Consider the following 16,951-nt stretch of genomic DNA (forward strand, 5'->3'; position numbering starts at 1 on the left):
CCCCTCCCCTCCCCTCCCCTCCCCTCTCCTCTCCTCTCCTCTTCTCTCTCTCTCTCTTTTTTTTCAAGACAGGGTTTCTCTAGGTAGCCCTGGCTGTCCTGGAATTTGTTCTGTAGATGAGGATGGACTTGAAATAACAGAGCTTCTCCTGTCTCTGCCTCCCAAGTGCTGATAATTGTATTTTTGTTTTTTGAAAAACCTCTACACTAACTTCAATAAAGTACTGCCACTTTCTTATTATCTCAATTATTAATCTGCTTGGAGGATTTCATATTAAGTAAGTGTAATTTAAAGCCTGCATTATTTCTTGGAAGGAACATTGAACACTGACTCCGTTTCTGGCTGCCTCTGTGGCAGAGAGAAAGAAAGCTCTTTGACCTCTCATGGGTGGGTGTTTCTCAAACACTTGCATGTGTTTGTCTTAAGCTCTTTTCTCTGAAATACTGGCACTCCCTGGGCCAAGCTGAGCTGTTCCAAGAACCTGCCCAGATCAAGGGATGCTTCTGGGCATGTCCTGGAGGATGAGATCAGCATCAGACTGTGTACACTTAGTACATGGCTCTTCTGGGTGTGTCCAGGCACCATTCATCTGGCAAGGTTTAAATAGTGTGTACAGACATGGGGGACAGAGGCCTTCACCTCTTTCTCAGCCTCAGTGAATACTTTGCTTGATCTTTTCTTGACCTCACACTATGAGTTGCTCTGTTCCTCACCCTGAGACTCAGGCTAAAAGACCTGAGCCTGTTGCTTGACAATTATGGGGCTCCTCACCCTTGATAATCCTATGAGCCAGTTCAATCAAGCTACACACACACACACACACACACACACACACACACACACACACACACTCACTCACTCACACACATGGTTCTCTTTTTTTAAAGAGCCTGGACTAATAATTTCCCCACAGCCGACATGGCTTTTGTTTTCGCTTACGGTCAGCATTGCCTACCTCAGAATCTATAAGGAACTACTATATAATGTAAATATTACCAGTAATTCTGTGCCTCAAATGGCATCATGACTTCAGCCCATCACAGATCTAAATATGTTTGCCAGCTGTTAATCCATCAAGTGCAGTGATCTTACTGAGTTTTGGGGTATCAAATGAGATTATGTGTGGAAATGAGTCTGACAGCTACAAACAAGCCCACGGATGAAGGAGGTTATTTTAATTTGTTTAACAGTCACTGGGTGCTTATACTAGGGAATAACGATAAATAGTTAAAAGTAAATGGAGCCTATGTCTTAAGTGTATTGAAATTAGCTTTCTCTTCATGGCTTGCTTAGGAAAAATATTCTTGGGTATTTGACAAAATTATTTCATTACAGAAGAAAAAAAATTTAGGGACTTTACAGTATAGAGCAATTTAGTTAAACTAACAATTGTGTACATTCCTCTACCTTTTGCCTTAAGCCATGCTTTTGTGCACATGCATGAAATGTGAAAACAAAGCAGTAAATTTCACTACTTGCAAGCTGCCTCCTCCTCCTTTTTCTCCTCCTCCTCCTCCTTCTTCTTTCTCTTAAGACTGGGTCTACTTTGTAGCTCTGGCTAGCCTGGATGGACTTCACTATGTAGACCAGGATCTCTTGGAGCTTATAGAGATCAGCCTGGGTTTGCCTCCTAAGTGCTGAGACTAAAGGCATGCACTACTACGGCTGGCTAGGCATGTTTTTTTTTTTTTTTTTTTTTTTGGAAGCCTCCAGTTATAGTTTTTATGTGATATGGCTTCCATAGGCTCATGCATTTAATCACTTGTTCTCAAACTGGCAGTGCTGTTTGGAAAGCTGTGGAACCTTTAGAGGGTAGAGCCTCACTGGAGGAAGTATGTCACTGGGGACAACCTTGAGGCTGTATAATCTGGGCTCACTTTCTGGTCTCTACTTCCTAAGTGCAGGTGGAATGTGGGTGGTCCAGCCTCCTGCCACCATGCCTTCCCTGACTGCTGCCGTATCTTTCTTACCATGGTAGACTGTATATCCCTGGAACTGTGATCCAAAAGAAACTTTCTCTTCCTTAAGTTGTTGTTATAGGGTAGATTATCAAAGAAATAAAGATGACCTACCCTTCCCACCCCCTTTCCCAGTGCTGAGATAGAATACAGCACCTGTTCCACCACCAGCCTGGGTTCCCAAACCTCTAGTTTTTGTATGATCAGTCTCCTGCAAACCCCTGGACCTTTGCTGCTGTTATTTTCAACATAATTCTGCCTGGGCCACATGCTATTGTGGTAGTTGAATGGAGCCTATAGACTGATTTTTGAATAATTGATCCCCATTTAGTGGAGTTGTTTGGGAAGGATTAGTAGGTGTGGCTTTCTTGAAGGAGGTATATCACTGTGAGCAAGCCTTGAGGTTTCAAACATCCTGGCCATTCCCAGTGTGCTGTTTTTGCCTTCTGCTTATGGATCAAGACGTGAGCTCTTAGCTCTTCTTGCCTCCATGCCTTTGTTTTGCCATCATGGACTTGAACCTTCTGAAACTCTAAGCAAAATTAAACACTTTCTTTATAAGTTGCCTTGGTCATGGTGTCTTATCACAGCAATAGAAGAGCAACTGAAACACTTATATTTAATTTGAGAACTACATCTGAGTCTGTTGAGTATGTGAAGGATATTGGAAAAGGCATAATCCGTGATTCCAAATGTGCTTGATAAAAATAAATCTTGAACATAAACATTCATAAGAGTCTCTTTGGCACTGGAGCTGGTAGTTAATCACCCACCTTCTAACCTGGAGACAGTCTGGTGTTTGGATGTATTTCTCCCCTCCACTTCCTCCTTTCTCTCCTTCTCTCTCTTTCTTTTATTTCCTATCCATTCTACCTCTTAATAGAGATAAAACATAATCACTTTCAAAAATTGAAAATTATACATGTTGAAATTTCAAAATGAAACACCAGGCTTTATGCAGAAGGCATGGGAAGATTACAGCTTGGAGGAAAGAGCAGGCTTTAGGGAAACAGATTTTTAGAGGACGGACTTCCATCCTACTCTGAGGGATTTTACCTTCAAAATTACTGGCTCTCCCACAAAATGTATTCTGGTGTCAGGATGTGAGCAGTGCTCTCTCATGTCCATCGTGCGACTCCATTGCCACAATGAGTGTGTAGTGATAAGCATGTCATAAGCAAGTCTGACTGACCCAGGATATCTATAGAAGCATGGACATCTGGTAGGGGAGAGGCAGAGGCAAGTGCTGAAAATAATCACTTAGCATGTATTCCAGACATGTTATATACTTATGATTTAGTACCAAAGAGAGGTGGAATTTTTTAAAATTTATTTTATTTTATTTTATTTTATTTTTTTACAATTTATTCACTGTATATCCCAATTAACTTTTGGGGTGAGGAAGAGCAATGTTAAAGGAAGATAGAAGAGGAGAGCAGGGAAAGCAATGGCTTGCTTCTCCATAATGTTAAACATCATCACTGAAGTCTGGGAGGAAGGGGCCACACTGTTTTAGAAAGCAGGGAGCCCAATGGTTGGACCAGAAAGCGCTTTGCTTACCTCTTTGCACCCCTCCACTTTAGTCTGTTGAACTTTGATTTTATTGCCTTTACATAACACAGAATTACTGAATCTTGATAGGCTCATGTGTGTTTGTGCACGTGTGTGTGTGGTGTATTTTGTGCATGTGTTCCCAAATGTTTCTGCCCAAGAGAGAATGCAGTCACCATGGCAAAGGCATAGGGAGGAGAACAACAATTCCTTAGTCAATACCATATAATTTGCTATAAAAATGGATAATGAGGAAATCTAGTCAGGAAGTCCACCCAGAAGGAGACAGTGTCAGAGAGTGGGAACTTATTGCTTGACTGAATGACGATGCCAAAGGGCAAGCCTGGACCTCGCCATTGGTGATCCTTCATATCATCTGCTCTTTGTCAGTCTTTCCTCTTTGTATGTGTGCATATACTTATGCCCATGTGTTCCATATGTGCATATATGTTCACGTGTGCATGCTCATGTTAGTGTTGCACATGTGTTTGGAGCTCAGCATTTGACACTTGGTATCTTCCTCAGTCATTCAATTTATTTTCACTAACTCAGCAGGCTGGCCAGCCAGTGAGCTCCAGGGATTCACTTATTTTTGGCCCCTACCAAGCATTGGGGGTTATAGACAGGGTATGCCCGGCTTTTTATGTGGATTCTGGGGATCCAATTCAGATGCAAGCATCTCACTGACTTTGCCATTTGCTCATCCCCATTTCTTGCTCCCAGAGACATATGTAAGCACCTTCTTAGCCTCATCTCTGACCACATGGCTGCACCTTCAAAGCCTCTGTTATAAGAGTGATGCGCAGTGTGTGCTCATGCCCTTTTTGACACTCCAGGACTACACAGTGGATGATGTTTTTCTGGTGTTCTAATTCATCTGTTCTTGAGTAGATAGAAGCTCTAACAGGCAGAAGGAGCCATGAACCAGGAGGAAGGAAGGGCTGGGGGCAGTGGCTGAGGTTCTGTTTTTCACTCTCTCACTGACTATGTCACTCTGGTAACTCTCACACAGCCTGAGCTTTACTTAATTCTTGAATCTGAAAATCAAGACAGGCACAGCACTAAGCTAAGGCCCCTTCTGAGCATTGCACTGTGGGAGGGGCTGAAGAATCCCCATTATTGCAGAAGCTGGTTACTGGGAAGACACATTTCTGTCCACATAATCTGAAGTAGGAGCAAACAAGAGAAAAGGGAAGAATGATCATGTCAGCAACAGAAAGACAAAGACATGGTGGAGGGAGGAGTCCAGATACTGCTGCCAAAAAGGTAGGCCTGCTGTGTGTTTATATGACTCACCAGAGAACAGATGAGAGGCCAATGTCGGGTGGAGAAGGCAGTTTAGATGTGTGAAAGTAGATGTTATAAAAGGCAAAGAGAAGCTCTCAATCGACTCTTTGTTCTCATATTCTCTACTCAGCTCTTAGGAAAATCAATGACAAGGGTGCTGAGACAATGACAGACACTACAGAGTTAGTTTGATCAGTTTTTTATTGAATCCACTTTGTAAGAGGCATCATTAAATTCTCACACACTTACACTCTGGCTTTCTGTTGTGAGAGGTATTCCCATTTGACAGAAGTCAAAAATGAAAAAAAATTTTTTTGATGAATAAAACACATTCACTGGCTAAACTCAGTTGAAAATCTGATTGAGATTTGAATTGATTTTAGACACTAATTTGGGGTGTATCGTGGGATGCCTCTGGCCTAGTCTTCAACATCTTCTAATACCTAGGCCTGAATATTGAACACAGGCCTATGAAACTCAGTGAGGTGGGTCGATATGATTGTAGTAGGGACACCAGGAAAGGAGGTTAGGAAAATATAATATTTTGGTCACTAGATCTCAGAGTACATTAGGCCAAGAATGGGTGTTCTTCAACTCTAGTTGCAAGTGCCCACATCTCAATGTTGGTTCTTCTTTTTTGCTGGAAGAAGTTTGGGAACATTTAAGGCTTCAGATCCATATGCTGGCTGTGGTTTCCTCTGGGAGGGGAGTGTCTCAGCTTTAGACATCATTGTGATGATTGTGTCATAGGCTCCTTCAGTTTAACCCACTTGGGTGGATCCTGTGTGGTGTTCAAAAATCTGAGCTCAGAGCCTAGTATCATGAACTGTTAGTGTGACCATGGACCCAGGAGGAAGCATTCTAATTGAGAGAAACTGACTGACTTAGCAGGTTGGGTAAGTACCTGCAGTATGAAGCCTGCTCCCATTACTCTCGCAGGAAAGAGAGACATTTGAACAGCACTTTGTTCAAGTCATATGGCTGGTAAGGTCCAGGTTGGAATTGATGTGGGTGGTAGAGTTCCAGAGCTCTGCACCCATAAATAATAAATAAACCTTGCTATTAAAAATCCCCAGACACATAAACTAGCCAGCCTGCAAAGAGAGATGCACTTTAATGGAGATGTGCTTCAAGTGCTACAAAGACCAAAGGCTGAGATAGTTAGGTTCAGGGAGTGAATCAGCTACATTATCATTTTAAGAAATGTCACATTTTATTGCTCAGTACTTTCAGAGCTTATATCCATGGATTAAAAACCCTTCTAATGAACAATTAGATGGTTTGGAGATAAAAGAGAAGGACGAGTTTTTATGGGCAGCAGATGCAGCATAGCTTTATTTATAAGATTAAAAGCCCCAAGTGTAGCAATAAATAGTTGGTGAGTGCTGCACAGGAGGTGGGTTGCAATACTTCAGAGTGGGGTGGTCTGTAGTGGAAGTTTTGGTGTCTTTAAAAACTCAGTTATGTTATGTAAACATGATTTTGTTTTAATCCCAGGTGTGGGATATAGGGCTGCTTTAGACTGTCCACAGCAGCAGATTCTTTGTCTCTGAGAAGGCCTTGATCTTTGCTGCCTGTGCATAGTTTAATTCTGAGGACTCTGGAGAGGGAATAGATGCCAGAGCCAGGAGAGAAATGGGGGGCTCCAAGAAAGAAGAATGCTGTTGCTGCTTCCCCCCTGCTGCTCCTGGTTGCTGTTGATGTGGTTTGATGAGAAGAAGTTGGAGATATCCTGAAAGGAAGATTGGACTTGCCCCAAGGAATCCAATGACCCTAACCAGCAGGAAGTAGCCAAAAAGAACTATGCCCCCTCCTTCCCCAATGACCTTCTTATTCTCTTACCTGGTGTTGGAGAGTTGGAATGGATTGGGGTGAAGAAGGGAGAAAGAGATATAAGTAGCCACAATAAAAAAGGTTAAAAAATTTGCACTAGAGTGGTCACTCACAAGGCAGTGAGCACTCACAAGGCAGTGAGCACTCACAAGGCAGTGCTTTAATGCTATTCATTTTCCTTTGGATAGAATAATTTTCACTATCAAGCCCTCCCGAAGCCTACAGTGATGTGTGGCGATGTGCAGTTTCTTTGAGCACTCAATGACCCAAGGCAGCCCCATGGTAACTATCATCCATTAGAGCTTCCCGAGCTATATTGTCTTTGATATTGGAAAGACAAGTTATAAAAACAGAATTAAAAAGTTATGTTTCTGAGGAGGTGCTATCACCTTGGGGAAAGCTTTGAGAGTTCATTGGCTCACCCTACTTCCAGTTTGCTCTGTCCTTCGTGGTTGTAGATGTGATTTCTCAGCTTTCTGCTCTGCCTTTCTGCTGCCATTGCCTCTCTTCATCTGTGGACTCTCTCTTCAGAACCGTAAGCCACAATAAACTCTTTCTTCCATTAAAAAAATATAGTTGCTTTGCACCTGTATACACACTCACACACATATATAAAAACATTTAGAATATCCCATTTTTAATGATCTAATTTTCCTGGAAACTCCTTTGAATGTATTTCTCTAAATTGTATGAACTATTTCCTTCCCCTAAATCTTATGTTTCTCTTCCTCAGAGCTTATTGTGTATTTACTAGAGGGCAAGTGTTACCAAGGACAAATGACGAAAACAACACAATGCTTCTCTCAAAGAAGAGAGCCAGGTGAGTGACAGCTCTGACTTGGACTGCACTCAGGATCGAAGTGGAGAGGTAACCATTACTGGTCAATGGGAAATCAGAAGGGCGTGGATATTATTATTTGGAGGAAGGAATGAAATGCGTCAAATGAATGAATTTAAATGTATCCAAATGCAAAGTTAGAGAAACTAGAGAGATTCTTTGTAATAGCTTGTATTTTTTAAATCTAAGAGGGAAGGTGTGAGGAATAGCACTAGGAATAGAGAACACTAACTTCCCACTCTTGTGTATCTTGTGCACATTTTACCCCTCGTTGTGGCTCTGGATTTTGAAACCTTAGAGTTAAAATCTAAAGCATAAGCAAGCAGGCTGCAGCAGGAGCACCTATGGTCCAGCTAGCTTCACCTTCGCACAAGTGCTCAGATGTGGTTTGAAAGAGGTTGTGCAGTGGACTGGACCACAATGACTAAATCCTGGTGCTTGGATGGGGAGAAGCATGACTCTGTGTTGTGAAGATCTGTTTTGCCTCCACTGAAATAACAGAATTAGTAAAATAGTATAGTGGTTTTTGTTGTTGTTGTTTGTTTTTTTTCAAGACAGGGTTTCTCTGTGTAGCCTTGGCTGTCCTGGACTCACTTTGTAGACCAGACCAGGCTGGCCTTGAACTCACAGAGATCCACCTGTCTCTGCCTCCCTGAGTGAGCCACCTTGGCGGCTAGTATAGTGCTTTAGTGATGTATATGAGATCAGGATATGAATAATGGGTGTGCCTTCCTGTTTCCACCCACATTTACTTGGTAGGCTTGTCAGCTTGACAGTCTTGGCAGCCTGTGCAGAGTGAGGCACCAGTGCCAGTTTGGGCCTGTTTTCCCTTCCAAATTTCCAGCATGCAGGACTCTCTCCTAACACAGAAGTAAAACACTGCAGTACCACAGACATCTGTTTCTGGGGTTTGGTCTACATTTGGGGCCTGTTTGGCTAGCAAGCAGGGTAGTGTCAACACCAAGGTCATGGACTTGTTTGAATAGTAATAAATAAATTTGTGGTGTGTGTGTGTGAGAGAGAGTGACACTATCAGTGTCTGCCCAGTTCACAAACCCCAAAAGACCAGGAATAAGCAGACTCCACTGTAAATATGTGAGGTTCTTTTTATTGTAAATTACAAGCTGCAGCTTGGGCCCACACCTCCCACAGCCAAAACGGTGGGAGCCAAGTGCCCCATGCCTAGGTAGATTCTGGTCCATCCCAGCATGCCCAAGGCAGGGGCAATTCCTGCCTGGCAAGCATCTATTGGTCAAAATGCTACATTTTGAATTGATTGGCTATAGAAAGGTTCTCAGACCATTAATGATCTGGTGTCCCTCCCTAGGGGTATGGGCCAGTTTCCTAGCAACTGTATCTCTAGTGGGTGGGGAAAGAATGCAGTGAGGTGGCCCTTCCCCTCAGGGCATTCCTGTACTTCTTTACCTACCTAGTTCAGGCCTTAATTAATAATAGCTGCTAATTTTTAATCTTTTGGTCTCTCATCAGACTTACTGATTCTCCCAAGTCTCAATAAAATTCACATACTCACACACACACACACACACGCAGAATGTTTTCATTTAATGTTGGGTTTGGGTATCTATGTTCATTCATCTGCTCTATTCATTATCGTCACTGACTAGAAGGGACGATGGGACAGAGAAAGACAGAGTTCCTTCTTGTACTATCCTAGATCGATTGACCTTGTTGTATAGTAAAATCAACAGTACCTGAGACTTCTGGAACAAATAAATGGTAGCCCTCAGGAAGATAATTCAATCAGCTTGAGCTCTTGTCTGGCAAACACAAGGATCTGAGTTTGAACCTCCAAACCTATATCAAAGAAGCCAGGCATGGTTGTGAGTGCTTGTCATGTCAATACTGGGGGAAATGGAGAGAAGAAGACCCCTGTGGTTTGTTGACCAGCCAGTCCCATCGACTTGATGAGTTTCAGGCCAGTGAGAGACCATATCTCAAAAACAGGACAGTGACTTAGTAATTACTTCCAAGGTTGTCCTCTGCCCTCCACGTGCACATACACACATACAAACACAAGAGCACAAATACAATAAGAGTATTGTGAGTGTGGGGTCATAATGGTGGAGCTAGGTGGGACCAAAAACGTGGAACCCAGTAAGGGAAATACCTTGTGCAAAGGCATCTGGATGAGAGGTTGCCATAGTCAGAGTCCCCAAGCTATTCATCATGAGTACCTCTTTGTTTTGCAGTTATGACTTCTGGATTGGGGCCGTCCTTTAAACACAGCCTAGGGGTATTTGGTGGGACTCTCTCCTAAGCCAGAGGTGCCTTGTGATTAAGACTTTTTTTTTTTTTTCAAACATTAGACATAGAGGCTGTAATAACAAGCCACCACACTAATAAATCTTCCATGAGGTTGAAAATGCCAGGGTCAGGGCCGAGTTTGTTCCCTGGAAAGGGTGCTTTGATGGCCTAGCTGAACCTGACCTTGGGTTTGGCATTGGACATGTGGCATGCTTCTGAGTTCTTAAGTATAGAGAGGAGCTTTGCAGAATGTGCTGAGGCAACTGGGGAGGGGATGAGCAGGCGCAGGAACAAAAAGAACCGATGAAGATTTATTTGGTTACTTATAAATGACAGGCGTCCACAGAGCTTTGAATCCTCACAGCTTTAAGCAACAGTGCAGGGGGAAAATACATTTTAAACGAGAAAGCTGAATACACACTTTAAGGTGTGCAAAGCAAGGCTTTGGAAGTATCTCCTCTCTAACCATTTCACATGCTCACAGGAAGCAATTTGAAGAATGTGGTGTCCTTGGGAAAAGTATGCTGGTAGCCATTTTGTGGTTCTTGCCTTAGTCTATATCAGGTTTTTCTAGTTTGACCCGGCTCCCTATTACCTTCCATAACAGGATATACTTTAACTTAAAGAAGCATTAACCTCCCTTGAACTCTGCTGGGGAAGTAAAAAGATCTAGCCTTACAAGATGAAAGGAGAAATCTCAATGACTCACTGAGGGGTGGATGTGTAATCAGAAAATCTCAGGACCTAGGACTTACGAGAAAACTCGCTTGACAAACATTTCAATGAGGAGGGTCCAGGACCCACAGTTCCTCAGAAGAGGAAGCTGGGCAGCATTCTGCTTCTAACTGGTCAGAAGCCCAGGAGCCTGTTTCTTGGAGTAGCTGTTTCTGTGGTTTCACTCTGTTCAAACCTTGAAGTATTCAGGAAAAGTGTGCCAAAAATGACATGTATCTTAAAGGGCTTTGGCTGCTAAGTTCTGCTTCCCTGTAGCCCTGTGACCCTTGCAGTTGGCTCACTGCTTTTCATGGTCATGGTCAGGGCTGCTTGTTTGTTCAGGTCTCACACAAGCTCAGACATTTGGCCCAGGTCTTTTGGAATTGGTGCAACTAACAAGAAAAAGAAGGTTGTTGTCACTTCCTTAAACTCATCCAGGAAAGTACTGTAGTAGCCATCATCCAAAACTTGTTTCTATGCTGGTTTTTAAGGAAGCCCCAGAAAGTGATTCTGGCAGGACTTGACTGGAAATTTTGAGATATTATAAGTATCTGTCTCTTACTGAACCCTTTACCTGGAGAATAGATAGTACAAATGGATAAACTACAGGGGTGGTTTTAATGCTTGATTTATAAATACCTTAGTTTAATCATCAGGCAGTTTCCTTTTATACAGCTGTGCCCACCAGGCCAGGCTTTCCTACATCATATTAAACTAATAGTCATCTTGATCTAATTCTTCTCCAGTGGTTTCTGAAGGTGTGTTTAAACAAAACTAAATGGAGGCTGGTTTTAAATTTATATGGTATCTGCCTAAGCATATGATGGGCCAGTTATATTGCATAAACATTAAAGTGGGAATTTTACTTCAATTACTTTTTATGGAGATCATCACTTGTTATGAAGAGGAAAATGTATTTACAAATGCAAATGTGATGTAGCTTTTGGTTTTAACGTTGAAATAGGGTCTCATTATGTAGCCCCGGCTGGCTTGGCAGGATGGCTGGGACTTGCAGGCCTGTCTCATCAAATTCTATTCTAAAAGTAACGTATCTTCATTGAAAATAAGCCAGTCATGAAGTGGAAAATTGGATTAAGATTTAAAGTTTACCCACAGTCCCCTGTCTTACAGAAAATAATGATTAACAAAATTTGGCAGATCTCCAAGTATGTTGTATGTACATATTTTAGGCAGCTGAGAACCACTAGAAACATTTCATATTCTATTTTCAACTCATGTCACACTGATTTTTCATGTCATTAACAATCTTTTTTAATGTATTTGCAAAATATTGAATGGTTTTAAAATATTTAATCCTATAAATAAATAAACCATAACCCACAGAGCCAAGTCTCGGTTTTTGAATTATATAAATCATTGCCAACTTTGATGACACAACAATGCAGAAATAATTGTTTTTGTGCACATATATCTATTGCAAAGTTGGGTTTCCTTAGGAGGTTTCCTGTGAGTCAGAGAACTACTGAGCTAAAAGACATAAATTCCGGTAAAACATCTTTGTTACGTGGTTATCAACTGTTCTGAGGAAAAGTAGTTTCCACCCACTACAGAGGTCTTAGAAATCTTATCTAACAGCCAACTACACATTATCATTAGACAAATACCACTACCACCAGCACCACCATCACCACCATCATCACCACAACCATTACCACCACCATTACCACATGACCACCAGCACAACTACCACCATCATCACCACCACTGTCACCACCATCATCACCACTTCACCACCAGCACCAGCACAACCAGCACAACCACTGCCACCATCATCATCACCACCACTATCATCACCACCACTGTCACCACCATCATCACCATTTCACCACCAGCACCACATCACCACCAGCACAACTACCACCATCATCACTACCACTACCATCACCATCATCACCACATCACCACCAGCACAACCACCGCCACCACCATCATCACCACCACTACCATCACCACCACTGTCACCACCATCATCACCACATCACCACCAGCACCATCACCACCAGCACAACCACCGCCACCACCATTACCACCGTCACCACTACAAACATCACCACAACCATCACCACCACCATCACGATCACAAGCAGCACACCTACTACTACCATAACCACCATCAGCAGCACAACCACTACCACCATCATCACTACCATCACCATAAATATCACCAACACCACCATTTTTACAATCATCATCACCACCACCAGCAGCACTGTTACAAGCAGTAGCATAGCTACCACCATTCCCAGAAGAAGCTCTGCCAATTTGTTAGGCAAAAATGTAGATAATTCTTATGGGATTTCTTTTATTAGCAAGAGTTTTTTCCATCAGTATTCTCTCTCTCACTTTTTTTTTTTTTGTACTAAATTGCTTTTTCATATTTCTGTCTAACACATAATGTTTTCTTAGGGACATCTACTTACTAATACCTTACTTAATTTTTAAAAATTCACTATTATTGTATGTGAGAGAAATATGTATGCTTGTGAGTGTGGTCATACACGTTGCCTAGTGTATGTGTGGAGGTCAGAGGACACATTTCAGGAGTCTGTTCTCTCCCTCCTTGTGGAGTCAACTTCTGTCAGATGGTCCTGCTGCGCTCCTCCAGGAATTCCTGTCTGTCAGGTCCCATGTTACAGTCTGATGCTTTCTGTACTCTCTTCACTTAGGGTGAGACATGCTGTGAGCATGCATTTCAAGTGGCTCCAGGACGAGGTCTGTGTGGGAAGATGAGTCCCACCTGCAGAGCTGCTGAGAGCTGGTGGAATCTTTGAGGGGTGCGAGGAAAGAAGGCCACTAGAGTCCCCTCGAAAGGACTTTTGGGGCCCTGGCCTATGCCTGCCTGTGTCTTTGTTTCCCATGAGGTGAAAAGGCTTTCTTCTCCAGCACATTCTTCCTGTCCTGTGGTAACAGACCCAAAGAAATAGGGCCAGGCAATTTTGGACTGAAATATGGTCCAAAACATAATCTTTTATTAAGATTACCTCAGACATTTTGTCCTGGTAACCGTGTGTGACTAACACAGTCTGATAACTCCTTGCTTCTTCCAGTTCTCGTCACCTACTGTCTCATTTCCACAAACACATTTCTCACCTGTCTAATCCTGTCTTGGCTCATTTTCCAGAGGGCCCAAGTTACCAGTGACAGCCTTCTCTATCACTCTGATGTCAATGTTCTATGTTATTCATTTTATTCCATAGATACCAAGCTGGCTCTCTATACTTGGTACAAATTGAATCACTCAAGGGTTAATAACAGTTTAATATCTGGCTAACTTAATTATTCTTCTTTACATTCCTTTGAATTGCTCTCCATGCATTTTCATGTGACACTAATTTTTAAAAATAATGTCTTTTTCTTTCTGGTCTGTATTAGTATAAGACAGCTATGGTATTTAGAAACAAAAGATATAAGAGATGTAATATGAAATCCAATTATATGGAGACGAAACCATCATTCATGATGTGGATCTACTTTTAGTATTTTTTTTTCCTGTTTCTATTTCCAAACTGGAGATCCTTAAGATTCTCTTTATAGTCATATCAATTAAAACCTGCCTTGGCTGTATGGACTTCAGGGCTGAAGCTATTTCTTCTTAAGAGTCAGTGAGATATTCTAGCTACTCCTCACTATTTACATTTGCACCACTAGTAAAACCATCTTAAATCATAGTAACAATGTCCTTGGACTTTCAGCTCTGTGCTATGATGACACACCTGGACCTGTCATAGCTTGCAGAGAGAAAATACAGAACTTCACTGTACCATCTGTTTCTGCTTTTCTCTCCTTCAGATCATGGCTAGTTCTGTTCATACTTTCTCTTTGTTGAGAAAGCCACAGTGACTTGGCATTCATCTGACCCACAGATATTTGGACCATATATATCTTGTTTTAAATTTCTAAAATAGTAATTAAAAAAATTGTCTATGCCTATGAATATAATTGCCTTGAAGGACCCAGAAAGCATTAGATACTATGGAGATAATAACAGTTTGGGAACCACCTGTTGGAACTGAACTTGGTCCTCTGCAAGAACAGTAAGTGCTTTTAGCTACTGAGCAATCTTGGATTTTTAACTTGAGGTACAACACCTGTAGATGATTTGTAATATTGGGCATTTTTCTTATTTTTTAAAAATAGATTTTTTTAAAGTTTTCTGAGCATGGAATCTTGGGAGGAGACATGGTTGGGATTAAACCCAGGGTTTCTAGCTCATGTGTTTGGCCCATAGAGAGTGGTACTATTAGGAGGAGTGGTCTTGTTGGAGTAGGTGTGGTCTTATTGGAGGAAGTGTGTCACTGTGGGATGGGCTTTGAGGTCTCCTATGCTCAAGCTCTACCCAGTGAGGTACATAGTCTTCTTCTGCTGCCTGCAGATCAAAATGTAGAAGTCTCCGCTCCTCCTGTACCGTGTCTGCCTGCATGCTGCCGTGTTTCTCACCATGATGATAATGGACTAAGCCTCTGAATGGTAAGCCATGTTTATATGAGTTGCCATGGTCATGGTGTCTCTTCACAGCAGCAGAAGCCCTAAGACACCTGTACATAAGCACCTGCTCTGCCAATGAGCTACACCCTGGGCTACAACATATGGTGTCCTGATTCTTAATCCCTCCACCCCCTGTTACCCTATAGCTTTCTGCTTCTAAAAGTTCCATGGTATTGCATTGTTTTTGAGGACTACATAATATGCTATTTTGCAAACACCAAGGCAGCATACTTGAGGATTCCTATCTTTGGATGTTGTTTAGACTCATACCTTCACTGATAAAAATAGCTCCACGGTGAGCTGCCTTCCCCTAAAACGTGCTTTAGTTTTTACTTGGTTTTGTCTCAGGTGAGAGTCCAGGGATCTTCTCTGTCACCTCCTTCTCCAAGGGAACATTTACTACCACAGGTCCATTGCACGTAGGCACAGCTGATCTGATGAGGTTGGCCACTGTTCTGCTTGGAGGACTGTGTGCTACAAGCATGGTTCAGGAGCACATGTTTGCAACTCCAGGGCTTCTACAGTGATATCAGAAGCAGAGAAAGAATTCCTAGAAGCGTGCAGTCCCGTGAGCCTCATGTATGTGGTAGTTAATGAGAGACCCTGTTTCAAAGTAGATGGAAGGCGAGAACCAGTATGTGTGTGTGCATGTATGCTCACGCCTGTGTACACCACCCACACAGACAAACATTTACCTCCACCCCAAAGATTAAAAAAAAATCACACCTCACTTACATGATGTGTTGCTTCCTTAAAATCTTACAAAACTCATCAAATTTGGCTTAGTTTGGAATTACAAAAAAATTTTAATCCAAAAGAGTAAAAGAATCCAGATTCTAAAACTTTTAACCTATCCAAAGCACACTCTCTCTCTCTCTCTCTCTCTCTCTCTCTCTCTCTGTGTGTGTGTGTGTGTATCTCCTATTCAAAGCCACACTCTCCTTAGTAGGTACTTTGAGAACCAAGTTTTACAATCAATGGCTTTCTCTTGGTTTCTTTCTGGCACCATGTTTCTTTTTTATTAATCATAGATTTAATACTTTATTTTGTATTTTTATAGTTATAAATGATAAAGATCAACATAGGATGTAAGCCGACACAGTGTAGACAAACTGATTGACAAGCAGACTCATAAGCATAGAAAAATAAAAAGTGGGAAGGAAGTCAAGAGAAAGAGCCAATGACTAAGAAAATACTGGGAACAGCAAGATCCTTTTTATCTTTTCTGTGTCTCTTTGCAGTGACACAGCGTATCTTGTACTTCGTGGTAGGACAGAACCAATCTGATTATATAGTTCCTATATTAAAACAAAATCTAGGGGTTGGCTTTATTCTCTGAAGTCTTGGAATTCTTTGTTCTAAAGTAGATGTAATGATGTAGATGAAATCATGGAAACAACAGGAGAATTTCTCTCTTGGGCAGCTATCTTTTTTCTTTTCTTTCCTCTTTCTTTCTTCCTTCTTTCTTTTTCCTTCCTTCCTTCCTTCCTTCCTTCCTTCCTTCCTTCCTTCCTTCCTTCTCTCTCTCTCTCTCTCTCTCTCTTTCTTTCTTTCTTTCTTCTTTTTTCCTTCCTCCCTCCCTTCCTCCCTTCCTTCCTTCTTTCTTTCTCCTTCATTCCTTCTTTCTTTTTTCTTTTTTCCTCCTTTCTTTCCTTCTTTCTTTCTTTCCTTTCTTCCTTTTCTTTCTTTCTTTCTTCTTTCTTTTTTCCTTCCTTCCTTCCTCCCTCCCTTCCTTCCTTCCTTCTTTCTTTCTCCTTCCTTCCTTCTTTCTTTTTTCTTTTTTCCTCCTTTTTTTCCTTCCTTCCTTCTTCCTTCCTTCCTTCCTTCCTTCCTTCCTTCCTTCCTTCCTTCCTTCCTTCCTTCCTTCCTTCCTCCTTCCTTCCTCCCTCCCTCCCTTCCTTCTTTCTTTCTCCTTCCTTCCTTCTTTCTTTTTTCTTTTTTCCTCCTTTCTTTCCCCTTCCTCCCTCCCTCCCTCCCTCCCTCCCTCCCTCCCTCCCTC

The 16,951-nt window shown here is 42.0% G+C and overlaps 1 protein-coding gene across 1 annotated transcript in view; it reads right to left on the reverse strand.

The window, feature by feature from the left end:
* LOC129675262 (thioredoxin domain-containing protein 8-like) overlaps positions 1 to 12,707 on the reverse strand; it is a 59,843-nt gene extending 47,136 nt beyond the window's left edge. The window contains exon 1 of the mRNA XM_055605281.1: positions 12,495 to 12,707. Coding sequence (XP_055461256.1) covers positions 12,495 to 12,707 — 213 coding nt within the window. The remainder of the gene's footprint in view (positions 1 to 12,494) is intronic.
* Positions 12,708 to 16,951: the final 4,244 nt, after the last annotated feature.

The sequence above is a fragment of the Psammomys obesus genome, unplaced genomic scaffold (genome assembly GCF_907164565.1).
Source record: "Psammomys obesus unplaced genomic scaffold, mPsaObe1.curated_primary_1811, whole genome shotgun sequence".
Lineage (NCBI taxonomy): Eukaryota > Metazoa > Chordata > Mammalia > Rodentia > Muridae > Psammomys > Psammomys obesus.